The 26,575-nt window shown below is 39.7% G+C and overlaps 1 protein-coding gene across 1 annotated transcript in view; it reads left to right on the top strand.

Moving 5' to 3' along the window:
* The window catches only part of myo10 (myosin X), a 155,569-nt gene extending 150,139 nt beyond the window's left edge, over positions 1 to 5,430 (top strand). The window contains exons 39-41 of the mRNA XM_042429034.1: positions 1,111 to 1,587; positions 1,718 to 1,909; positions 2,268 to 5,430. Of these exons, the coding sequence (XP_042284968.1) occupies positions 1,111 to 1,587; positions 1,718 to 1,909; positions 2,268 to 2,378 (780 nt within the window). The 3' untranslated portion in view covers positions 2,379 to 5,430. The remainder of the gene's footprint in view (positions 1 to 1,110; positions 1,588 to 1,717; positions 1,910 to 2,267) is intronic.
* Positions 5,431 to 26,575: the final 21,145 nt, after the last annotated feature.

Raw genomic sequence — 26,575 nt, 5'->3', positions numbered from 1 at the left:
GCCATCAGACTGAGAGTCAGCTGACTCATCCAAACACGAATCAGCACATTTCTACATCTTATAGTCTCTGTCTTTTACAGACCTGTGTCAACAAATTAAATTTTATTTATGCCTAATTTGCTACCAGGTATCATTGTCTCTAGTTGTTTATTAAATCAAATCTCATAAAAAGAACAAAACCAACACTGAATTAATCTTCTAAAAAAGTACTGTGTGAGCATATAAAGCCTGATCTATCTTATTCCTTTGTGCTGCGTCGTTTTCAGAAAACTATTAAAAGCACATCAGTGAGTCACTCAGCTCCACTGGGTGACATGTTCCTTCTTTACCATGAACACACTCACTGTAGTTTATTCTGACTCAGTCCCACACACACCGTCCTGCTGCCAGAAATACTCACTAGAGCACCAAATGTGGATTCATCCGCCGCTGAAAATAGTACCGAACAAATGTACTATTTCTTCTTTTTCGTCTGCTAAAAACAACAGTGGCCAGAAGATTTTAGGAAATTACTGAGACTTTTTCTGGAAATTAAACTGTGTTTTTTTAAGATTTACGTCTTCAGTAGGAACCAATGGGCCGCAGACAGAGTTGTTAAGTCACATTGTTGGATTTGTTGACAATAAGACAAATGTCGACTGTCACCAAATTTTTCCTCTAACACTTTAAGTGAGGGTTAGCTCAGCAGCTCATTTCCCACAGTTCAAAACATTATTAAAAACAGACATATAACATATTTCAACTCAGTTTCTTAAGTCGATCAAAACATCATCACAAGTTTGTCTCAAAATGTGTCCACAACATCGAGTATCGGCAGCTTTCAGGTACCAAAAGCTGGCATCGACTGCATGCTCACCTTCTTCAGCTCTGTCAGATAATTCCAGTTCTTTAAATGATAATGTTGTTAATTTAGGTAAAGTTCTTGTATATCTACTTGGTATTGAGACAAAAGAAGTTAAGCTTATTGTAAAAGTATCGTGCTAAAACTCAGGTATCAAAATTTCAGTCAATGAAACATTTTCCTCTTTGACTACATCATCAGCAGTTTTTAAAGATTAGATTAGATAACATTGCTTACTGATTTACGTTCTCTTTGTCGGCCCTCTACAGGCTCATGAAGCAGTTATTCGTGGTCAGTATCCGGCTCCTGAAGAGACTCTTCAGTTCCTGGCTGCTCTGAGACTTCAGTACCTGCTTGGTGACCACAGCTCCCAGGTCACCATCCCTGAAATGTCCCAGGTGTTCCCCATGGCGCGATTGCGGGCCCGGGTGCAGAACTCCGCCAAGACGTTCGCTCCGGGTAACGGCTCGGTGGCCGACCGCTCGGGGACGGCTGAGAGGAAACGCTCGAGCTTCCTGGAGGGAACACTGAGGCGGAGCTTCCGGAGCGGATCGCTGAGTCGGCAGAAGCTGGAAGAGGAGAACAGCCTGGAGGCCTGGATGAGGGAGGAGGTCACGGCGGTGAGAACCAGCGTTATAGACAAGTGGAAGAAACTGCAGGGGATGAACCAGGAACAGGCCATGGTCAAATACATGGCGCTGGCGAAGGAGTGGCCAGGATACGGATCCACACTGTTCAACGTCGAGGTGAGAACATAACAGAAGAAGTGTTGCCAATTCTTTCATTTTCAGCTTCAATTCAAAGTCAGAACGTATTTACTTTCACAGTTAATGAGCCTTCATCACGCAGGATGTTCCTTCCGTCTTGTCGTTTCAGTGCCGGGACGGAGCGTTCCCCTCTGAGCTGTGGTTGGGCGTGAGCCGGGAGGCCATATCGGTGTACAAGCGAGGCGAGCCGTGGCCTCTGGAGGTTTTCCCGTATGAACAGATTCTCTCCTTCGGAGCTCCGCTGCCCAACGCTTACAAGATCGCCGTGGAGGGCCGAGAGCTGGTCTTCGAAACCCAAATGGTTCGTACCTCATGAGAAAGTTTCAAAATAAGATTCCTAGACTAAGATAGACTAAAAGATAGCTGGTTTTCTCATGTTGAAATAAGTGATATTAAGACCCCTGTCATTTAAAGGTAGATTGTGCTTCAGAGTTGACATGATAGACAAGACTGTCTGAAATTGATGCAGCTCATGTGAACTTACAGTGAATCTTCTTCGCTCCTGTGAGCAAAAACAATAATTGCGACGATTGTATTAAAATAGACATATTGATAGAAATTTTAGTGTAATTCGAGCTGGTATGACTGAGTCCTGGCATGGAAAGGATGTTAATCAAAATACACATTATTTACTACAGACACTCTGCTCTCCTCTGCAGGTCATGGACATCGCCAAGCTGATGAAGGCCTACATCAGCATGATCGTCAAGAAGCGCTACAGCAACTGTCAGTCGGTCAGCAGCCACGGCAGCCAGTGCAGCGCCTGGTGAACTCCCCCCTTCAAACCTTTGACTTTTTTTGGCCACCTGTCGGAGCGCAGCGGAGGGTCGAGCGTGGCCGCAGCCTGGCCGTGCATGGACGCCCGTCTTCTGCGCTCCGGAGAGAGAGAGCAGCTTGTACTTTTTTTTTTTTTTACATGTCAGACTGACTCTGAATGCTGGAGACAAACCACGATGCTCTTAATGTTTAAACTAGCTCAAATCATGTTTTGACAAGTTTTTGTTCCAAAACATTACAGATCCACACCTGATAGATCAGGACTTCAAAAAGAAACAATTATCATCATTTCAAGCTGGAAGCTTCAGCTGCTTTCGGTTCAATCTTGAGAGTCAACAAGGATCTGCCCTGCTTGAGTGTCCTTGAGCGATTGTGATTTGTTCAGCACACCTCTGAACTCCCTTAACAAAAGGAAGAATTTCTCTGCGGCTACACTGTCTGTGTGCTTTTTGTGCTCGTCTGCAGCACCGAATCCTTTGCAGCTGTGTGCATGCTGTTCACAGTGGATAAATCTCCATCTATCAAGTGGACCAAATCAGGAAAAGTCTTCAGAAAATTTCAAACAAAATTCAAAATATGGTGGCGTTTGTTGCCGGTATGTTTTGGAAGGAGTAAGAAAGTCGTAGCGATGAGCCGTTGACAACAAGCTCCTCGGATCACAGTGTTTTAAATTCCTGCAGGTATGCTCTGAGTTCTGGTGCCACAATGATGTAATTGTGCAGGTTTGCAGTGTCTCAGGTCAAAGACTGAGGGATGGTAGGACATCTGATAGCAATCAATCAGCAGAGGAGTGTGAACAAGTCAACATGCTGAGCTTAAACCAGAATCAAATATGTGATATATATATGTGATGACGGCATGTGGAAACTCATAAACCTATGAAGCCAGATAGATTTCATAAGTTCTTCCCTTAAATTGGTCATTTGTGGCCTCAGTGTCCATCAACCTTAAATCTAAGGTTATGTCAACTGAATGACATCAGTAACAGTGAAACAAATCTGTTGTTCCTTTAAATATATATCTAATGAATGTCGAAGATAACACAACGTTGTGTTTAAAAGCAAAATCCAGATGTGTGTTTATGTATCTCAAAGATTTTTTAAAAAGTTCTGATAAACTTTTAAATGCAATCGAACCATAACGACAAGAAGACGACAACTGGAGAGCACAAATGATTCATTTAAGACAATGAATTACATAATTACCAACTATTCATCATAACTTACGAGGCTCCTGTAAGAGCAAAATATAAAAAAATGCAACAGATTCAACTTCCCACTGTTTTCCAGACCAAAGAATCGAGCTGAAGGTTTCATTTATTCTTTGGAGTGTGGCTGTGTTTTGTTTTGGAATAAAACTGTTCATTTCTTCTTGATGCTAACGTGCTGCGACACTACAAGGTTGCAAGATGGGGCTATTTGTTACTGAGGTTTTTGTTTGTGTGCCTGTGTGTGTGTGTGTGTGTGTGAGTGTGAGTGAGTTTAAAGAGATGTGTGTCTACAGGCTGTTCGAATGTAAAAAAAAAAATACAGAAAATTAAAAAAAAAAAAAAAAGGCAGAGAAGATGGAGAAAAAGAAAATAGCTAGTCTGAAAAGCCTTTTCCTCTGCTTTGAAAACTCTGGGACTTGACCTTCTATACAAACTTTCTCCAGGATGATCTGTTCACTGTAAATAATATGCAACTGTACTCGCCTCGAGCATTTCAAGTTTGTGATTGATCGCTTCGATTGATTTTGCTGACGATACGAAGGTCACACAAAGTGCCTGTTCGAACTAAAGCAGGACGAACTCTAATCAGATTACCACTCTCGTTCCTGTGTGAGCAGAATCTGGAAGGTGCTCCCGTGTTCCCCTTTTAACTCACCAATGTACTTGTACACCGCAAAACCGCAAAGTCCCACCGCGCACGTCATTCAAGCTAAACTCAAGTATAAGATGCAGTTTTTTTGTTTTTTTTAAGAATCTGTCAATAGTGAGAAGACGACATCAGATCACGTATCGCTACAACATGCGGTTGAATTTAGCCAAATTTAAAGTCACTCTTGCAAAATCTTTTGATGACGTCATCTGGTTGTGTCGTCTTCTTCTGCAGCGGTATAACGGATGAATTTAATTGGATTCATGAGCCCAAAAAACAGTCATTTCTGTCTTATTATTTTAAATATGAACTGTTTCTCAATTTACTTTCTATAAAATATTACAATATCAATCTAACAATGTAAAAATACATGTTCTGTGATAGAGGAATTTCTTTAACCTGCTTTGCCAATGAGGTTCAACGAGGTTTTAAATTGTTCTGTTTGCCCTTTTTAACAAAGTCAGTGGCCTGTAGTTGATATAACAGTCTATGAAAAGCTACTGCAGTCATCTTTGGGCTTTTTGATATGTTTTTTACTCCAAAAAGGGTAACAGAGAAAAAGATTTTTTTAACAATAACCCTGCATACTATCATTTATATTTGCTTCCCTGAACCTACAAAGCACTTAAAACTGCGTAAAAGCCACAAAATGTCATTTTCATCCAGTCCTCGAGATGCAGCACAGTTATTGTGTGCTAAAAGACTGCAGGGATAAGAATTCGATGCGATCAATCAGGTTTTAGTTTGAATGACTTGCTCGGTCGGACTGTTTGCAGTGTGACATTCCTACAACATTTCAGTGGAGCTCCGCTGGCGGCAGATCCATCCAAAGATGCGCGTGCAGGTTTTTTTTTCTTCCACAGTGCCTTGTTGTATATTGTGTACACTTATTTTCTCATGTGTGGTTTCTTTTTTTTTTTTTGGTATAATGTGCAATGTTATATATATTATATAATCATGTGGCTGTACATTTTATACTGTAAGTCTTTTTGCCTTCTATTTTTTTTTTCCTGAATGATGACCACGTGGCGATTTTTCTCAAGATAAAAATCTTGTTATATTTTTCTTAAGCAACCATCCAACTTACAGTGGACCTTTGATACAATAGTGATATCTTGTTTTTATCTGTATTAGCTGTGTTATGTATTGAAAGGACGATTCTAACAATAAATGGTTACATATTTGATCTGAAGGTGTGTTCTTTTTAGTTTCATTTATTTATTATGTTACGCTAGTTTAACCGATTGAATCAACAGTAGTAATTTTATGTCTTGAGTACTTTGTAATTTCTTTGTTTGACACAGGACAGCAATAGTCAGGTGCCCATATGAACATTGAGGCAGGTTTTCCCTTCCTAATGTGCTCAGCTCTTGCTCTGTGCAGAAATGAACTGAAAATGAAAGTTTATCTGAAGCTAATATGAGGTTTCAGCAGACTAAGTTTGTAAAAATCAAGTGGGTATCTTCCAAAGTTAGTCCTTAGTACAAAGTTCAAAAGGAATATTTCGTACTGAAGACACGTGCTTTGGAAGATAAGTATCAGCTAAAGCCTCATATTAACTTCAAATAAACTTTGAATTAGGTTTTACACTGATTAAATATTGAGATTTTTTTCACCCATCAGGAGAAATTATTACAGTGCATATGACTGACTGCTGTTTTAGGACAGACTAAGAATTGTGAACTTAATCTTTAAATGAGGAGTTCATAATTTTTCAAGTCTGTCTTAAAACAACAGTCAGGAGCCCAAATGAACATTGAAGTTTTTCTTGCTGTAATCATTCCTCCTGTTCATACTGACCATTAGAAGATCCCTTCATAATGACCTTACAATGTAAATGATGGAGGACAAAATCCACAGTCCTCCTCCTGAGGAAAAATGTATTTAAAAGTTTATCTGAAGCTAATATGAAGCTTCAGCGTCCAAATGAGTCAAATCAAGTAGATATCTTTCAATGTTACTGTCTTTTTAGTGCCAAAGTTCCTCTTTTTGTTACTATACTTCCACCGCAGCTAAACAGGGAAACACAAAGAGGGAATTTGATATTATAAAGACTGTAACTTGATATGACTAACTCAGACTGCTGAAGCCTCATATAAGCTTCACATCAACTTTTAAATGACTGTGTGGACACACTGTGGATTTTGGCCTCCATCACTTACATTGTAAGTGCATAATAATAATGGTCAGTATGAACAGGAGGAATGATTACAGCGAGGAAAACTGTTTCTGTGTTCATATGGAGCCCTGACTGTTTTAAGACACACTTGAAAAATAGTGAATCTATTTATTAATATGGTCCAAAAACATACAGATTGCTCCTTTACAACATACTGTACTGTGTGTTTGTGTGGTGAAACAGGGCAGAGCAGCGCATAAGTTTTTGTCACCAGACGCATCACAGAACACTGGTGACGCATCAAAGGACTCTGTAGCGTCACAAAGGAATCAAAGCGGTGTGTCCGACTTTATTCACTCTGCGGACTTCGCGCTTTTACAAACGTTCATTTGTCTGCACGGCCGCGCAGAGTTAACTCAACTCTTGTCGTTTAAGACTTGGAAAAGCCGCATGTGCAGGGTGAAGAGAGAGAGACGCACAGACAACGCATCCTTCAGACAGATGGTAAAGACAGACAGTCTCTTGTGATCAGTAAATAACTCAAACCTGCATTTAACCGCCACCACATTCACCAAATCATTTCATTAGCTGCAGGTGCAGTGACACAGGTAGAGTAAGAAGTATCCAGATCATTTACGTGATCTTAAAATACTCTTTACAAGTAAACAGTGGTGGAATTTAGTAACATAGTACATTTACTCAAGTACAATATTGATGTATTTGTACTTTACTGAAGTATTTCCATTTTCTGTTGCTTTATATTTCTACTCCACTACATTTCAGAGGCAAATATTATACTTTTTACTCCACTACATTTATTTAACAACTTTAGTTACAAGTTACTTTGTAAATTCAGATTAATAATACATAATGAACATATACATTATGATGTGTTATTATAGGTTCAGATTACTTTATATATTGTTGGGTAGCTTGTGAATTCCCCCACAGTGATCAGTAAGTCTTATCTTAATAATTATCTCATAATCCAATAATCTAATTTAATCTATTAAAATAATTTTGAAATGGGCCATTCTGCATCTTTCAATGTTACAGTCTTTTTAGTGCCAAAGTTCCTCTTTTTGTTAATATACTTCCACCGCAGCTCAACAGGGAAACACTGTCCGAGGAAACACAAAGAGGGAATTTGATGCTAAAAAGACATTTGAAGGATCTTCTAATGGTCAGTATGAACAGGAGGAATGATTACAGCGAAGAAAACTTCTTTCACTGTTCATATGGACACATGACTGATGTTTTAAGACACACTTGAAAAATAGTATTATCAAAGATAATCGTTAATTATTAAAATCAATAAAATTATTAATAAGAATTAATAATAACGGGGCACCACCCTGGACTCAGGGGAAAAGATAGCCAATTCAGTCTCAAAGTGTACTAATCTTTGATTAATAATTAATTTAATAACTATAAACAAAATCACCATATCAATAGCTAGTTCAGGTTGAAGGATTTGGAGCAGGGGTTGGCAAAACTCATTCTTCTGCAACATTAAAACAGACAACAGGTATATCCAAAAGCATTTATTTAACAAAAGGGTAAAAGCAACACACAATACTAATCTAGCTAAGTGTACCTATATACAAGTGTGTGTGTGTGAGCAGCGCATAAAGTGTTAACGGTCTCCTGTATATTTTAAATGAAGGTCAGTTTTTGTCATCACAGAACACTGGTGACGCATCAAATGACTCTGTAGAATCCTTCATTTGCCTAATATAATAGATATAGTGTTATATTGTCATACAAACGTCTCAGTTTGTCTGATGATGTCATAACTCACAATATTTCAACATGGGGATGAGTTCAAATAAATTGTGACATCATCAGTGACATCATGAAACCTCATCGAACAGAGTTTATAAATAGGACCCATTTCACCCAGCATGTCATTCATATTCTGACAATGCCACGCAGACGCAGACGATCTTCTCGCCCCGTTCGTAGGCGCAGGAGGTACCGTAGGTCCACTGTTGCCCGCAGACGGAGGAGAGTTGTCCGACGCAGACGCTAGGCAACCCGCTACAGTAAACATGTAGTTTTGAGCATCAAAACAACAGTGCACTGTTATTTTTAATTTTAAGCCACATATCAGTTTAATAAGTTAAGCCACATTTTGTTTTTTAAATTAACATAGTCGTAATATTAGCTAGACTGTACGTAACGTAAACGCTAGGCAACTTTTCTTAGTAAACATGTACATTTATGTTTTATCACTGACACAATCTGTTATAATTACAGCATCATAGAATCCTGTGATGTAAGTAGTGATTTAAGCAGGCCTTGTGACATCACTGTGACATCACTGTGACATCACGGAACATTGCCTTTGCAAGGCTATAAATAGAATCCCGTTACTTTAAAAGCTTTACTAATCTTTTCTTCTTCCTGTCATTATATGTGATCTCACAATAGCACCATGCTATGATGTCACAATGTATGTGACATCATTATCGAGCTCCACTGCAGCAGTGTTTAATGAGGGAGGAGCAAGCACTGCCTTCACACTGCTTCTCACTTTCCCCAACCAGGTTTATCCTGCTGGTCTGTGGATTGAACCGGTCACAAGCTTGTTTCTCTAATCTTTAGGCCACCACTGCCCCTGTGTGTGTGTGTGTGTACACTGAAATTTGTGAACGTGTAAAGGAATCTGCAAATGTGTATTCAGATTTGCAACTGTATGGTGAATATGTAGACAAATCTGTAAAGACTGACTATCTACTCATTCACAAGTTTCCATCCAGTTGCAAATCTGAACACATATTTGCAGATTCCTGTACATGTTCACTAATGTCAGTATGCACATGGATTGAGACACAGTTTCACAACTCTCCACACTCATTTATTGTCGGTGAGTTATGACATTCGGCAGAGCATTTGTAGAGTTTAATAGCCCAAAAAAACTGCCGTTTCCCTGTTGCAAACAGAAAAACACAAACTTGCCTTTTCGAATCATCAAACTGCTGTTTTTCAGTGATGTCTGGTTCAACTCCAACATAATGAATTATTCTAGAATAACTTATGTTGGAGTTGAACCCAACTTTCTGTTTTAAATGTCAAGATGTCTCTTCTTGATACTAGCAACCCTGCCAGTGACTCAAAAGAAAACTATACAGAGGAACACTGCACAAATTTACACTGCATCAGTGACTAGTGACATAAAACAGTTCTCTGATGTCACATTTCCTGTGAGACAAATACTGTTGTGAATTGGAAGGTTCCTGGCAGTGTTTTCCCCCATTCTGTATCCTCATTTAAATGCTTTCTTTGAAAGATATCTTTAATGTTACTCAACATAGAGACACAGAAATCTCCAGGATCATGTAACAGTGCCATAAGTTTAAGTTATGTGCCACCAGTTTCAATTATTTGAACTTAGTTTCTGTGAAATCATGTTATGTGTCAGTTTGGCAAACCCATTAGACTGGGTTGTTGGGAGGGAGGGAAATAACGGCTAAACTGCAGCAGGAGGAACCTTAACCCTTTAACTGGATCTTTTCACTTTTTAGGTTTTAGCAGAGACACTACTGTCTCAGCCCTGGCTGTGCCTCTAGTGTTCTCCCTCGTGTGTCCTGGGTTCCCCCTTTTCCTTCTGTCTCTTGTCCCCTGTTTGTCTCCCCATGTGTGTGTGATCGCCAGCCAACTAACTCCTTCTGACCCACCTCAGTATACTCCTGTTGGACTGACTCTGTTTCGACCCCCTACCTGCTCACCTGCTTCACCCCGTGTTGCGGTAAATCCCTTTTTACATGTACAACTGAACTGTCTCCTGGTCTACATTTGGGTCCAGTCACACCTCAAATCATAACAACTACTGTACCGTTAATATTTGCATCAGTTGCTATAAGCCATGTAAAATATTAGTCTATAGTCTATATTGTTTACGATGCTGTTGGTACATGTGGTATTTTGTTTACTTGCAGCACAGAGCTGTCGATTCAAGTGCCATTGATTGTGTCGAAGTCTGGTTCCCCCACCCAACCATGTCCCTAAACCCTAACCCCAACTGCTAGAAACACTAGAAAGGACTACTACAAATACCACGTTATGAGATATGGTAAAAAAAAAAAAAAATGAAAAGAAGGTGTTGGACTGAATACTAATAAGAATTAGGAGCCTTTATGGAAGGGATCGATGTCTTAGTGCATTGTTAAGGCTGCTGTAATTAAAGACAATTTTAATAGACATATAGTGTTATATTGTCATACATGCGTCTTGACTTATTGGATGTTGTGATAGCTTGCAAAATGTAAACATTGGGATGATGTCACATAAATTACGACATCATCAGTGACATCGTGAAACCTCATCGAACAGAGTTTATAAATAGGACCCATTTCACCCAGCATGTCATTCATATTCTGACAATGCCACGCAGACGCAGACGATCTTCTCGCCCCGTTCGTAGGCGCAGGAGGTACCGTAGGTCCACTGCTGCCCGCAGACGGAGGAGAGTTGTCCGACGCAGACGCTAGGCAACCCGCTACAGTAAACATGTAGTTTTGAGCATCAAAACAACAGTGCACTGTTATTATTAATTTTAAGCCACATATCAGTTTAATAAGTTAAGCCACATTTTGTTTTTTAAATTAACATCGTTGTAATATTAGCTAGACTGTACGTAACGTAAACACTAGGCAACTTTTTTTAGTAAACATGTACATTTATGTTTTATCACTGACAAAATCTGTTACAATTACAGCATCATAGAATCCTGTGATGTAAGTAGTGATTTAAGCAGGCTTTGTGACATCATTGTGACATCACTGTGACATCACTGTGATGTCACAATGTATGTGACATCATTATCGAGCTCCACTGCAGCAGTGTGTAATGAGGGAGGAGCAAGCACTGCCGTCACACTGCTTCTCACTTTCCCCAACCAGGTTCATCCTGCTGGTCTGTGGATTGAACTGGTCACAGCCTTGTTTCTCTAATCTTTAGGCCACCACTGCACGTTTGTGTGTGTGTGCGTACTGAAATTTGTGACTGTGTAAAGGAATCTGCAAATGTGTATTCAGATTCGCAACTGTATGGAGATTTGTGAATGTGGAGACAGTTTGTGCACATTTACAGATTTGTTCTCAAATCTCGATACACATGCAATATTGTTATGATAATACCCCCGTACATTTCTCTGATTATTAAAAGGACAGGTTCGCAGTTTTTCAAGTGTGTCTTAAAACAACAGTCAGGTGTTCATATGAACAGTGAAAGAGGTTTTCCTCGCTGTAATCATTCCTCCTGCTCATACTGGCTATTAAAAGATCCTTCAAATGTGCTTTCAATGTAAGTGATGGAGGCCAAAATCCACAGTGTGTCATTTAAAAGTTGATGTGAAGCTTATATGAGGCTTCAGCAGTCTGAGTTAGTCATATCAAGTGGATATCTGACACATTTACAGTCTTTTTAGCATCAAATTCCCTCTTTGTGTTTCCTTGGACAGTGTTTCCCTGTTGAGCTGCAGGTGGAAGTATAGTAACAAAAAGAGGGACTTTGGCACTAAAAAGACTGTAACGTTGAAAGATATAGACAGATGACAAATTAAAGGAGAAACCAGTACAGGTCTGAATACTTGACCCCTACAGTGAGGGGATCTGGTGGCTCTGTTATGCTTTGGTGGGCATTTTGCTGTCACGGTTTGGGTCCACTTGTCCCCTTAGAGGGAGGGGTCACTGCAAATCAATACAAAGTTGTTCTGAGTGATCACCTTTATCCTATGATGAAACATTTCTATCCTGATGGGAGTGGTTTCTTCCAGGATGACAATGTCTCCATCCATAGGACACGAGGGGTCACTGAATGGTTTGATGAGTATGAAAATGATGTGAATCATATGCTATGACCTTCACAGTCACCAGATATCAACCCAACTGAACATCTATGAGAGATTTTGGACTGACGTGTTAGACAGCGCTCTCCACCATCATCATCAAAACACCAAATGAGGGAATATCTTTCAGAAGAATGATGTTCATCCCTCCAGTAGAGTTCAGAGACTGTAGAATCAATGTCAAGCTGCACTGAAGCTGTTCTGGCAGCACGTGGTGACCCAACATCTTACTAAGACACTTTATGTTGGTTTTTCCTTCAATTTGTCACCGTCTGTATCTACTTGATTTGACTCATGTGGACACTGAAGCTTCATATTAGCTTCAGATAAACTTTTAAATACATTTTTGCACAGAACTGTGGATATGCAGAATGGCCCATTTAAGAATGATTATTTTAATAGATTAACCTATATATAACCCCTTGAACCTATAATAACACATCATAATGTATATGTTCATTATGTATTATTAATCTGAATTTGCAAAGTAACTTGTAACTAAAGTTATTAAATAACTGTAGTTGAGTAAATGTACTATGTTACTAAATTCCACCACTGTTTACTTGTAAGGAGTATTTGAAGATCACGTAAATGATCTGGATACTTCTTGCTCTACCTGTGTCACTGCACCTGCAGCTAATGAAATGATTTGGTGAATGTGGTGGCGGTTAAATGCAGATTTGAGTTATTTACTGATGACAAGAGACTGTCTGTCTTTACCATCTGTCTGAAGGATGCGTTGACATGTATAGCCGCATGTCACAATTCAAACGCTGGCTGTCGAGGTGGTGTCCAGCAAACAATGTGGGCTTCATAGATAATTGGCAGACTTTCTGGGGAAGACCTGGTCTGATTAGGAGAGACGGCATACATTCCACTTTGTATGGAGCTGCTCTCATATCTAGACATATGGCTGAGTTTATTAGTAGACCAAAACCATGACAACCCAGAGTTGAGACCAGGCAGCAGAGTTGCAGTCCTACACGCTTCTTTTTTTTTTTCCCCAGCACCTTGGCCAAGCTGACAAAGTGTCATAACTCTATTGATCCATGTATTCCAATGGCTCTCGGTAGTAATGACTTCACAAGCTTCTTTATTGATAAAATTCTAACTATTAGAGACAAAATTCAACAGTCTCTGCCCAGCAGGCACCAACAGGCACCAAGTTATCCACAAACTCAAAAACCCAAGAGGCAGCTGTGAAACCTGACATACATTTGGACTGTTTTTCTCCAGTTGACCTTCCCATCCCAACTAGGCTGCTTAAGGAAGTCTTGCCCTTAATTAGCACTTCTTACTAAATATGATCAATCTGTCTTTAGTAACAGGCTATGTACCACAGTCCTTTAAAGTAGCTGTAATTAAACCTCTTCTTAAGAAGCCTACTCTCGACTCAGGCGTCTTAGCCAACTATAGACCAATATCTAACCTTCCCTTTCATTCTAAGGTCCTTGAGAAAGCAGTCACCAATCAGTTGTGTGACTTTCTAGATAACAATAGTTTATTTGAAGTTTTTCAGTCAGGATTTAGAGTGCATCATAGCACAGAGACAGCACTGGTGAAGGTCACAAATGACCTCCTGACTGTATCAGACAAAGGATTTCTCTCCATACTTGTGTTGTTAGATCTTAGTGCCGCATTCGATACAATTGATCTTCAAATCCTATTACACAGACTAGAAGATTTAATTGGCATTAAAGGAACTCCATTAAGCTGGTTTAAGTCCTATTTATCAGATTGATTTCAGTTTGTACATGTTGATGATGAATCCTCCATGAAAGCAAAAGTTAGACACAGAGTTCCACAAGGTTATGTTCTTGGACCAATACTATTCACTTTCTATATGCTTCCTTTAGGTAATAATATCCGAAAACACTCCATAAATTTTTATTGCAATGCAGATGATACCCAAATATATTTATCAATGAAGCCTGATGAAACAAATCAGTCAAATCAGGCACATCCCGTCTCAAGAAGATACAGAAAAAATAGCCCAAGCATTTGTTACTTCTAGGCTGGATTACTGCAATGCTTTATTATCAGGCTGCCCTAACAAGTCTCTAAAGACTCCAGCTGGTCCAGAATGCAGCTGCACATGTGCTGACTAAAACTAGAAAGAGAGATCATATTTCCCTCATCTTAGCTTCGCTGCATTGGCTTCCAGCAAAATCAAGAATAGAATTTAAAATCCTTCTCCTCACATACAAAGCCCTTAACGGTCAGGCACCATTATATCTCAAAGAGCTCATAGTACCCTATTTCCCCACTAGAGCACTGCGCTCCCAAAATGCAGGCTTACTGGTGGTTCCTACAGGCCGGTAGAATGGGAGGCAGAGCCTTCAGCTATCAGGCTCCTCTCCTGTGGAACCATCTTCCAGATTCGGACCGGAGGGCAGACACCCTCTCTATGTTTAAGAGTAGGCTTAAAACTTTCCTTTTTGATAAAGCTTATAGTTAGGGCCGACCAGACTCGCCTTGGACCAGCCCTTAGTTATGCTGCTATAGGCGTAGACTGCCGAGGGACTTCCATTGATGCACTGAGCTCCTCTCTCCTCTTCTCCATCTGTATGTATTCTTTTACCATTAATGCATGTTACTAACTTGACTTCTTCCCCGGAGTTCTTTGGGTTTCCTCATCCGCAGGAAACCACATGGACCATGCTGACGTGTTGGCATCCTTCTTCTGTCCTTCTTCAGCTGTTGCTGTTTGTTGCTGCTAGTCATGTATCTATTATTATTGTTGTTGTTGTTGTTATAGTTCTGCTTCTCTGTGCCCCCCCTCCCCCTTCTCTCTCTCTCAACCCAACCAGTCAAAGCAGATGGCCGCCTACCTAGAGCCGGGTTCTGCTTGAGGTTTCTTCCTGTTAAAGTGGAGTTTTTCCTTACCACTGTCGCTTGCTCATAGGGGAATTGTTGGGTCTCTCTCTCTGTAAATTAAAGAGTATGGTCTAGACCTGCTCCATGTGAAAAGTGCCCTGAGATGACTTTTGTTGTGATTTGGCGCTATATAAATAAAATTGAATTGAATTGAATGGCTGGCGATCCGGGGAAGATATACTGTCTGGCTGATGAGATGATGGATGGCAGGTGTGCTTAGAGCAGGTGCTGTGCATCAGGAATCATTAGGAAGAAGCCAGAGGAAGGAGAAGCCATGCCTGCCACTCACACACACACACACACACACACACACACACACACACACAAACAAGGGACAAAAAAACAGAAGGAAAGGGGGAACCCAGGACACACGAGGGAGAACACTAGAGGCACAGCCAGGGCTGAGACAGTAGTGTCTCTGCTAAAACCTAAAAAATGAAAAGGTCCAGTTAAAGGGTTAAGGTTCCTCCTGCTGCAGTTTAGCCGTGATTTCCCTCCCTCTCATCAACCCAGGCTAATGGGTTTGCCAAACTGACACATAACATGATTTCTCAGAAACTAAGTTCAAATAATTGAAACTGGTGGCCATAACTTAAACTTATGGGACTGTTACATGTTTCTGAAGAGTCTTGTGTCTCTATGATGAGTAACATTAAAGATATCTTTTAAAGAAAGCATTTAAATGAGAATACAGAATGGGGAAAACACTGCCAGGAACCTCTCAATTCACAACAGTATTTGTCTCACAGGAATTGACAGAACTGTTCTATGTCAATAGTCATTGATGCAGTGTAAATTTGCAAATGCACAGTATTTCCAAATTTACATTATGCCCATTAAATTTGGGTTTGATTACTCTGAACGACAGACTTTGGCTGACATGAGGGGTTTGTGTTTGCTTGGCTTTCAGACACTACTGTTGTGCCAAATAGGATATATCAGAGCTTTCAGAAAAATACCAGTTGCCCAACTGTAATTACAACTTGGAGATTGGTGTGTACACCATTTACAGTTCGGAATCTCATAATTACAACTGGGAGACTCAGACTTTAATATCTGACTTGGAGATTCTTAATACAGAAGTTCTTGAAAATGTACCGAACAGGGACACCTCACATCAGTCAAAGTTCGTCGCTCATAATGATGAAACCCAAATTTACTGGATAAAGCGTTGTTTATAAAACAGATAGTTCCGGTCCTTGATTATGAGTAGCTGAACCGTGTTCAAAATCTATACAAATTGTTTCAAAATGTCAGATTTTGTTGTGAATTTTGATTTACTGGGTGGGCAAAGTGTGGATGAGTGGTGGAAAGAGATGGACAGGATAGAGGAGTAAGATAAAAGAGAAAGAAGACAAATTGAGAAGAGAAATTGAAGAGCTGGAAAAGTCAAATGAAGCCGGGGTCTGTTCACTGTTTTCAGACCTGGTGTCCCGAGAAACATCTTGCTATTGATTTTAAAACGATCACTAAAATGGAGCTAAACTAGTCTCTCTCTCAGTTTTATGGCACTGTGACATACAGGAAAGGTGAACCCTATGGTTTCAGCAGTTATGTTGGCCTACGTTTGGGGCTTAACCAGACTCATTTGTCCCATCAGGTCATATCAGTGATTATAATGTCCTAGTATCTATATTATTGTACCATGCAATGAATTGATTTTATTACACTTTTTGGTACACCAGCTTGGAGGAAGAGTGCCACAGAGGAGGATGGCACACATGGTGTTTGCCCATGGAGGTGGGCAGCAGAGGGTTTGCAGCTCACTCCCTGTGTAAGGCCTACAGTCTGCTGGGCATCACAAGGGTGCGAAAGATAAAAGCCATTGAACTGCCTCAGACGCAGCGGGAAGAGCTTCCAGGTGGTTGTGGATTAAGAGAAAACAATCCGTGGTCACATGCTACTGGGACACAAACCAGGAACTGATCGCTCCGGTGTGGTCGCCTGTGTGAGGGTGTCTGATTTCAAAGACCCAAAACACCCGATGACCCCAAGTTACATCACTGATGATGTGTCCAAGCGCATCAACAGATGGATACTGCAACCATAACATGTACGTGCGGTAACACAGAGTTACTCCATGCTAACACATATGCAGCCATTAAATTCCACAAATGCTCTGCTGAATGTGGACACTAAATGTCACAGTGAGTAACACGAATGGATTAAAATGCAGTTAAAATTAAAAACCTTCTTTATTCTTGAGCTAGTCAGGACAGACCAGGGTAACATAGAAACAATGACTGATCAGAAAACCAGGACTTAAAAACTAACTGAACTAACAAGGAGATGAGGTGCAGGTGGGGAGATGGGTGGAGAACTCAGGAGAGGGGAGTGAGGTGATGAAACAGGGAGCTGATTGGCAGGGAAAACACAGGGAGCAGGGCAGGGCTGATGAGGTTAACACAGGGCAGGTGTGGGGAAAACAGAGCAGAGCAGGGCTAATGAGTCTAGATGCAGGGCAGGTGTGGAGAGAAAAACTGGCCAGGGAGGAGTGCAGGAGCATAGAGCAAACTGAAAACCAAAACCCAGAAAACACAAACTCTCAATACAACCTACAATAACCCGTCCGAGAATAACCATGAACACAAACCCAAGTACACAACACCCTACGCCTTGAGCAAGGCCCTTAGGCACAGCTGCTCCAGTGGAGCTCGATAATCATGTCACATACATTGTGGCATCATAGCATGATGCCATTGTGAGACCTTCTCATTTCCACACTAGGAGTAGTTAAGGCACACCTTCATCTGTTTCTTTCCCCTTTGTCTCAGTTTTCACATCCCTCCCTAAAATTAAATGCAAAAGAACTTCTTTAACTGATCTTAATTAGCTTAAAATACACAAAAATAAATACAAGGTTAGGGTTAGAAGTACACTTGATTTGATGCTCAAAACTACATGTTTACTGTAGCGGGTTGCCTAGCGTCTGCGTCGGACAACTCTCCTCCGTCTGCGGGCAGCAGTGGACCTACGGTACCTCCTGCGCCTACGAACGGGGCGAGAAGCCTGTCTGCGTCTGCGTGGCATTGTCAGAATATGAATGACACGCTGGGTGAAATGGGTCCTATTTATAAACTCTGTTTGGTGAGGTTTTATGATGTCACTGATGATGTCGCAATCATCCCCATGTTTACATCATGTATGTGACATCATCCCCATGTTTACATCATTTGTGACATCATCCCCATGTTTACATCATGTATGTGACATCATCCCCATGTTTACCTCATTTATGTGACATCATCCCCATGTTTACATCATGTATGTGACATCATCCCCGTGTTTACATCATTTGTGACCTCATCCCCATGTTTACATCATTTGTGACATCATCCCCATGTTTACATCATGTATGTGACATCATCCCCATGTTTACATCTTGTGAGCTATGACATCACTTGGTGATAACTTGTTTATTTCTTCACAACTAAACAAATTAGTAAGGCTACCGAAAACTAGCCAACTGACACCTTAGGCTGCCTCCATCGGCCACGACAGACCTTGCAGGTCATAGCAGATGCTTGGTAACCCACTGCATTAAACATGTAGTTTGAGCATCAGAACAACAGTGCACTTGATTAATTATTTTAAGACATAGAACAGATTAACAAGCTCTACCTTATTTTGATTTTTAAATTAACATTGTTGTAATATTAGGTTAAAATAAACCAGAAGCTAGACTGAACATGATTAAGAATCAGGGTTTGATGACATCGGTGTAGTTCGTTCGAGAAATTGTGACATCATCAGTAACTGCATGGGATGCTACTTTGCTGCTTTGATCTATTAAAGGCTGTAAGAATGACATAATCAGTCACTTTGTGGGAGGATATAAATAGGACCCATTTAGGTTATACTGTCAGTAACTACTAGCTACACACTATGTGTATAATTTCTTGCTTAACTGTTTTTTGTTCTTTCTTTTTTTGTTTTCTTCTCTTCATATTCTGTTACTATCTACTTCTATGTAGTTACATTCTTTTTCATTTTATTTTACACCTTTTCCATGAATAAAGTTTTCATGCCTTCCTTTTCTCTCTATCTCTCACTTTCTTTCCTTTTTTGTCTAACATACCTTTACCTTTACCTTTTCTTTCTTTCCTGATACACGGAGGAGCTGCTGTTTAAAATTTTCCCTCCTGCCCAGCCTTAGGTAGGTGGGACCAAGAGGAGACCACCATGACTTGAAGATGATGCCAATGTGGAAGTACCTTAAAGTGCAATGCCACTGATGGCCACTAGATAGATGCTGGCTCCAGCTGACTCCCATTAAACAAATGTCAATTTCTCTCTAGAAATACTAAACAATTTTTTTCAGTGAGTCATTATGGTCTCAATCTCTAAACTCTGGCCCTCTAATAAGGACGCTGGATGTCATTTTGGAAATGCCAGAAGCTCGTCCGTTTCCAAGCAGGAAAAAATGGTGGCCAGTCACAAACTTTCTCATATTGCAGCCAAACAATACATTAAAACATCTCTCTGAAAGCATTTGAGGGGGGGAACAGGCAATATAGTGACAGAATCATGACTCGTATTTGATCAGCACTGCCTGGTTTTGACTGTTTGATCTGAGTTTCGTGAGCCTGGTCTCAAAGCCTGGACTCAAAGAGGATAAGGCAGGAAGAGATGAATCACCCCCTTCACCTTCACTTCCATACTCTGTCTTATATTGCAGTCCACTGATTCTCTTTTTAACTTTCCCTTCTAATATATTTTACTATGTACTATTTACTAGTATGTTTAAACTTGTAATGTTCGTTAACATCTATAAATGAACAATATCTGGGTGTTTTGTGTCTGTAGGCTGGGTCAGAGGGATCAGAGTAGCCTTTGAATCAAGACCTGCATCATACTCTGTGCCCTACCTTGCGGTGAGCGAAGAGAAAATTCATCTGAAGGCAGCTTTATAGTAGCTTTGATGTCGGCCATGTTGGTGTTGATTGACAGCTGTGCACTGACAGTTGGCTCACCTGCTGCTCTCCCCAGCTCCAGGACTCACACTGAGTCGGACTATTGTTGCAATATTTCAGTAAGTTTAATGTCATTTCAGGTATCAACCTGCCCTGTTAGCACAATTTAGTTAAAGTAGCTAATGTTAGCCCATGCATGCAGCGCTCTATGTTTCCAGTAAGCTAGCATTAGCTAGGGTCCGAGGTAGCGGGACGTGTTTCCAGAGTGTGAAAGACAACAACCCGCACTCCTTATTTGGAAGGTCCTGGCTCCAAATGCAAAAGATGGCGCAGACTATAAACTGCGATTCTGGGCTTCAAACCGACCTCAATGAAACCAACGAGTGACATCACACCTTGCTACGTCCACCTTTATATACAGTCTATAGGTGAGACCCAACCTCAACCTGACCTGACTCATGCTATAAGTACACTCTCTCTGATGGAAGTGAACGCAGCTGGGTCTGTTATGACTGTGGTTTGGGATTACTTAGTAGACAGTCTTCTCCTGTTTCCTGGCAGACATTCAGATTTCCAGTATAGTTTTGCATAATATGAAATGATACAGAAATTGTAAAGTAACTTATACTGAATGGATCCTTAAATGCAGTTTTCAAAACCTGAGTAGCTAAAAGTTCTGTTTGCAAAAAACTCACTACATTTTTTCTTCACTTGTTCACTTATTTGCAACTAACCAAGCTAGCAAGGCGACCAAAAACTAGCCTACTGACGCCTTGGGCTGTCTCCATCGGCCATGACAGACTTTGCAGGTTGTAGCGGTCTGTCAAGAGTTTTCCACTCCACATCGTTACTTCCCTCTCTGCTACAATATTGGTATTGGATGTAATTTATGGGCTTCAAAATTGCCCAACATGGTTGTAAGTTCTACTGGGCAGACACCATGGTGGCCCCCAGGAAAACATTTTATTATTCCAGACAAAAAGTAGACATCTGTGAGATCACAACAATCCCCTGGTGAATGACAGATAAAAAAATATACTATTTCTCTTTCTTGACACAGATGCATAGGCCCTTAAACACATGAACCAACTACTACAACCCCCACTTTATGATATATGGTAAACAAAATGAACCAGGTGCTTGACTCTACATTTAACAAGTATTAAATAATAGGTAGGAGGGAGGCCCTTTACATAGTCTCACAATCTGTCCAGACCATTGTCCATGGTTCAATGTAATTAAAGCTAAATATAATAGATACAGTGTTATATTGTCATACAAAGTCTGAATTTGTCTGATGATGTCATAGCTCACAAGATTTCAACATGGGGATGATGTCACATAAATTCAGTAGCCTTAATTGTGAAGAAATGTTGTTAGTTATCACCAAGTGATGTCATAGCTCACAAGATGTAAACATGGGGATGATGTCACATAAATTGCGACATCATCAGTGACATCATGAAACTTCCCAAAACAGAGTTTATAAATAGGACCCATTTCACCCAGCAGGTCAGTTGAATTCGGCGCAGATAGACTTCTCACCCCGTTCGTAGGCGCAGTAGGTACCGTAGGTCCACTGCTGCCGGTCGACGGAGGAGAGTTGTGCTTATGCAGTTTTGGGTGGGTATGTGGTTTTGAGTGTACTTCTGTACACTCATTTTTTTTTTTTTTTTTTGGGTTGTTTTAAGCTAGTCACGGTTGTATTTAATTTTGGGGTGTTTTAAGCTAGTTGCGATTGTATTTAATTTTTGCAGTTTTTAAGCTAGTGGCGATTTTATTTAATTTTTTGCGGTTTTTAAGCTAGTTAAGGTCGGTTAAAGAAGTTGTTTTGCATTTAATTTAACGTACTACAGAACCATGGAGAAATTTTTTTTAATACTTTGTGCTCTCATTTTAGTAACTCGTGCCCTTGATTTGGTAATGTGCTTCCAATTTGATAATCCATGCTCTTAACTTGACCAAATTCCCCCTCATGCCGTTCTTTCACCCAACGTACGCCCTCACTGTTGATCGCTTTGATTTAATGAGGTTTGTTTTTTTTGTTTTTGGCTCGTGGACTAGGATATATGTTATGTTAAGCACAACACTTTGTTATCTCTGAGTCCTCTTATAATATCTGATAACTGACTTTTTCGCTGTAAACATGCTTCTGCAGATGTCATACAGTGTATAAAAACAGCGTCAGAGTTGTGGAAATGGATGTAAATATTATATATTTATATAATATATTATGCATTATATTCTCTTAGTAAATTCATGGTTGTGGAGCTTATATCCATCATTGTGGAGAATCCAAAATTTCCTGTCACCTGTCGAGCTGAATTTTGGGGAAATGTGTATAAAATGATGCACAAGACATGTAGAGTCTCCAGCTGATGGAATGTTGCAGTCATAATAAATCATTGACAATTATGGTTTGAAAATGTTACGAGTTACTGGTATATAGTGCTTCCTGGTTTGATGCTGGCCAGATACCTTACATGTGTACATGGTGAAAGGTGTCTCTTTCATCATGTGTGCTATCTGACTGCTGTTAATAAAGTAAGAGCCCATTCGCGCTTTTACAAACGTTAATTTGTCTGCACGGCCGCGCAGAGTTAACTCAACTCTTGTCGTTTAAGTCTTGGAAAAGCCGCATGTACAGGGTGAAGAGAGAGAGACGCACAGACAACACATCCTTCAGACAGATGGTAAAGACAGACAGTCTCTTGTCATTAGCTGCAGGTGCAGTGACACAGGTAGAGTAAGAAGTATCCAGATCATTTACGTGATCTTCAAATGTTCTTTACAAGTAAACAGTGGTGGAATTTAGTAACATAGTACATTTACTCAAGTACAATTTTGAGGTACTTGTACTTTACTTAAATATTTCCATTTTCTGTTGCTTTATACTTCTACTCCACTACATTTTGAGTTGACTTGAGTTACTAGTCACTTTGCAAATTCAGATTAATAATACATAATGAACATATACATTATGATGCCTTATTATAGGTTCAGATTACTTTATATATTGTTCGATAGCTTGTGAATTCCCCTACAGTGATCAATAAATTTTTATCTTAATATTATCTGATAATCCAATAATAATCTAATAAAATAATTATTCTTAAATGGGCCATTCTGCATATCTACAGTTCTGTGCAAAAATGTATTTAAAAGTTTATCTGAAGCTAATATGAAGCTTCAGCGTCCACATGAGTCAAATCAAGTAGATACAGACGGTGACAAATTAAAGGAAAAACCAACATAAAGTGTCTTAGTAAGATGTTGGGTCACCACGTGCTGCCAGAACAGCTTCAGTGCAGCTTGACATTGATTCTACAGTCTCTGAACTCTACTGGAGGGATGAACATCATTCTTCAGAAAGATATTCCCTCATTTGGTGTTTTGATGATGGTGGTGGAGAGTGCTGTCTAACACGTCAGTCCAAAATCTCTCATAGATGTTCAGTTGGGTTGATATCTGGTGACTGTGAAGGCCATAGCATATGATTCACATCATTTTCATTGTTCTAAAACCATAATAATTAGATAACTTGTTTTAATTTCTATGGGTACACAACAACCTGAGGTATATATTAGTAATTATTATTTGAAACAAATACACTTTTATTTAGCAGTAAAATCATCAAATGTAAAAAGTGGCTCATGTTACCCTGTTCTCCACTACACCCTCACTATGGATCGCTTCAATAAGGTTTGATTTTGAGTTTTTTGGGGGATTTTTGCTCTTGGACTAAGATATATGTTATGTTAAGCACAACACTGTGAGACATCTTACGATATCTGATAACCAACATTTTTGCTGTAAACATGTTCATGCTCTTGCAGATGTCATACAATTTATAAAAACAGCTTCAGAGTTGTGGAAATGGATGTAAATATTACATATGTATATAGTATATTATAATATGTGGTTTCTTACCTGTAGCATCCTGCCTGTAGCATGGTTGTGGATCACTTCCTGGCTGCCTTAGATCCAGCATGGATCCATAACTGACATTACTCTTTTACTTAAGTAAAAGTGCAAAGGTATTAGCATCAAAATATGCTTAAAATACCAAAAGTAGAAATCCACATCATTCAAAATGGCCCATTTCAAAAGAATTATTTTAATAGATTATTATTGGATTATTGGATAATTATTAAGATAAGACTTTACTGATCACTGTGGGGGAATTCACAAGCTACCCAACAATATATAAAGTAATCTGAACCTATAATAACACATCATAATGTATATGTTCATTATGTATTATTAATCTGAATTTGCAAAATAACTAGTAACTAAAGTTGTTAAATGAATGTAGTGGAGTAAAAACTATAATATTTGCCTCTGAAATGTAGAGGAGTAGAAGTATAAAGCAACAGAAAATGGAAATACTTAAGTACAAGTACTTGAGTAAATGTACTATGTTACTAAATTCCACCACTGTTTACTTGTAAGGAGTATTTTAAGATCACGTAAATGATCTGGATACTTCTTACTGATGCATTGACTGCGTCTCTCTCTCTTCACCCTGCACATGCGGCTTTTCCAAGTCTTAAACGACAGAGGAATGACGAGGAGGAGTTCAGTTAACTCTGCGCGGTCGTGCAGACAAATTAACGTTTGTAAAAGCGCGAAGTCCGCAAAGTGAATAAAGTCGGACACACCGCTTTGATTCCTTTGTGACGCTACAGAGTCCTTTGATGCGTCACCAGTGTTCTGTGATGCGTCAACTGACCTTCATAATGGTCAGTATGAACGGGAGGAATGATTATGGCAAGAAAAACCTATTTCAGTGTTCAGTTGGGCACTTGACTTGTTTTAAGACAGACTTGTCTTGGGTGTTTTGAATACACGCCCGTTTTCACAGGTAATTTGTTAGTCTTTCCCTCCCTCTGCAGGAAATAATGGATTAACCCTGGAAGACTGTTGATGTAGCACTTTTCTCCTTATGAAAGTAACACAGAGATCATTCGACCAATGAGAATTTGGTTGGACGAGAGCATATCGACCAACTATTCGACCAGGAGACTACAGCTCTAGAGATGACAACAGCAGCCTCTTCATGTTAAGGCTGATGGGTCAAGGGATGCAAAAGGAACAAGTTGGTGAGTCCAGCTTTATATTTATGTGGGACTAGCTTATTTTGCTGCTGTTATAGGTTGAATTTGTATTTGCTTTAATTTGCCTCTTCATGTGGTTGGAAAAAGGTTGTGAAAGATCATGTACATACCAGAATTTCATGAAGGTCTCAGTAGACTCAGTATGCATAAAAAACAATTTTTTTCTTGTAACCAAGACACACAAACTGACAATCACATTCACTTTGGTCAGTTACAGTGAAGGTAGCCAGGAATTCAAGACAGGAGTAGAATGAAAAAATTTAGCTTTTCAGTGTGTTAGTTTTATTTTAAATGAGATTCAGGTTTTTGTAAACAAACTGACAATGTTCAGTTGTCACTGATTTTCATGCTTGATAATCAATGATATGTTCAAAGGAACCCCACAATGACAATGTTGTATTTACTCCCTCCAGTGAAGGCTCAGGTTCAATCTTTTTTGCCTTTTATGGGGCCCGGGAAGGGACACGGAGAAAAACAAAAAATAAATTTGTCCTCTCCATTGACCTATTTTGCCAGTCAACCAGAAGTTTGAACAAAGTGACGAAGATGTTTCACCTGTAACTGATGTTACAGGTGAAACATCTTCAAGGGAATTTGGTCAAGTTAAGAGCATGGATTATCAAATTGGAAGCACATTACCAAATCAAGGGCACGAGTTACTAAAATGAGAGCACAAAATATTAAAAAAAATTTTCTCCATGGTTCTGTAGTACGTTAAATTAAATGCAAAACAACTTCTTTAACCGACCTTAACTAGCTTAAAAACCACAAAAATTAAATAAAATCGCAACTAGCTTAAAACACCCCAAAATTAAATACAACCATGACTAGCTTAAAACAACCCAAAAAGAAAAAAAAAAAAAAAATGAGTGTACAGAAGTACACTCAAAACCACATACCCAACCAAAACTGCATAAGCACAACTCTCCTCCGTCGGCCGGCAGCAGTGGACCTACGGTACCTACTGCGCCTACGAACGGGGTGAGAAGTCTATCTGCGCCGACTTCAACTGACCTGCTGGGTGAAATGGGTCCTATTTATAAACTCTGTTTTGGGAAGTTTTATGATGTCACTGATGATGTCGCAATTTATGTGACATCATCCCCATGTTTACATCTTGTGAGCTATGACATCACTTGGTGATAACTAACAACATTTCTTCACAACTAAACAAGCTAGTAAGGCTACTGAATTTATGTGACATCATCCTCATGTTGAAATCTTGTGAGCTACGACATCATCAGACAAATTCAGACTTTGTATGACAATATAACACTATATCTATTATATTTAGCTTTAATTACATTGAACCATGGACAATGGTCTGGACAGATTGTGAGACTATGTAAAGCCCCCCCCCTACCTATTATTTAATACTTGTTAAATGTAGAGTCAAGCGCCTGGTTCATTTTGTTTACCATATATCATAAAGTGGGGGTTGTAGTAGTTGGTTC

This window comes from Thunnus maccoyii, chromosome 12, assembly GCF_910596095.1.
Source record: "Thunnus maccoyii chromosome 12, fThuMac1.1, whole genome shotgun sequence".
Taxonomy (NCBI): Eukaryota; Metazoa; Chordata; class Actinopteri; order Scombriformes; family Scombridae; genus Thunnus; species Thunnus maccoyii.
This window is presented reverse-complemented; position numbering and strand designations above follow the sequence as displayed.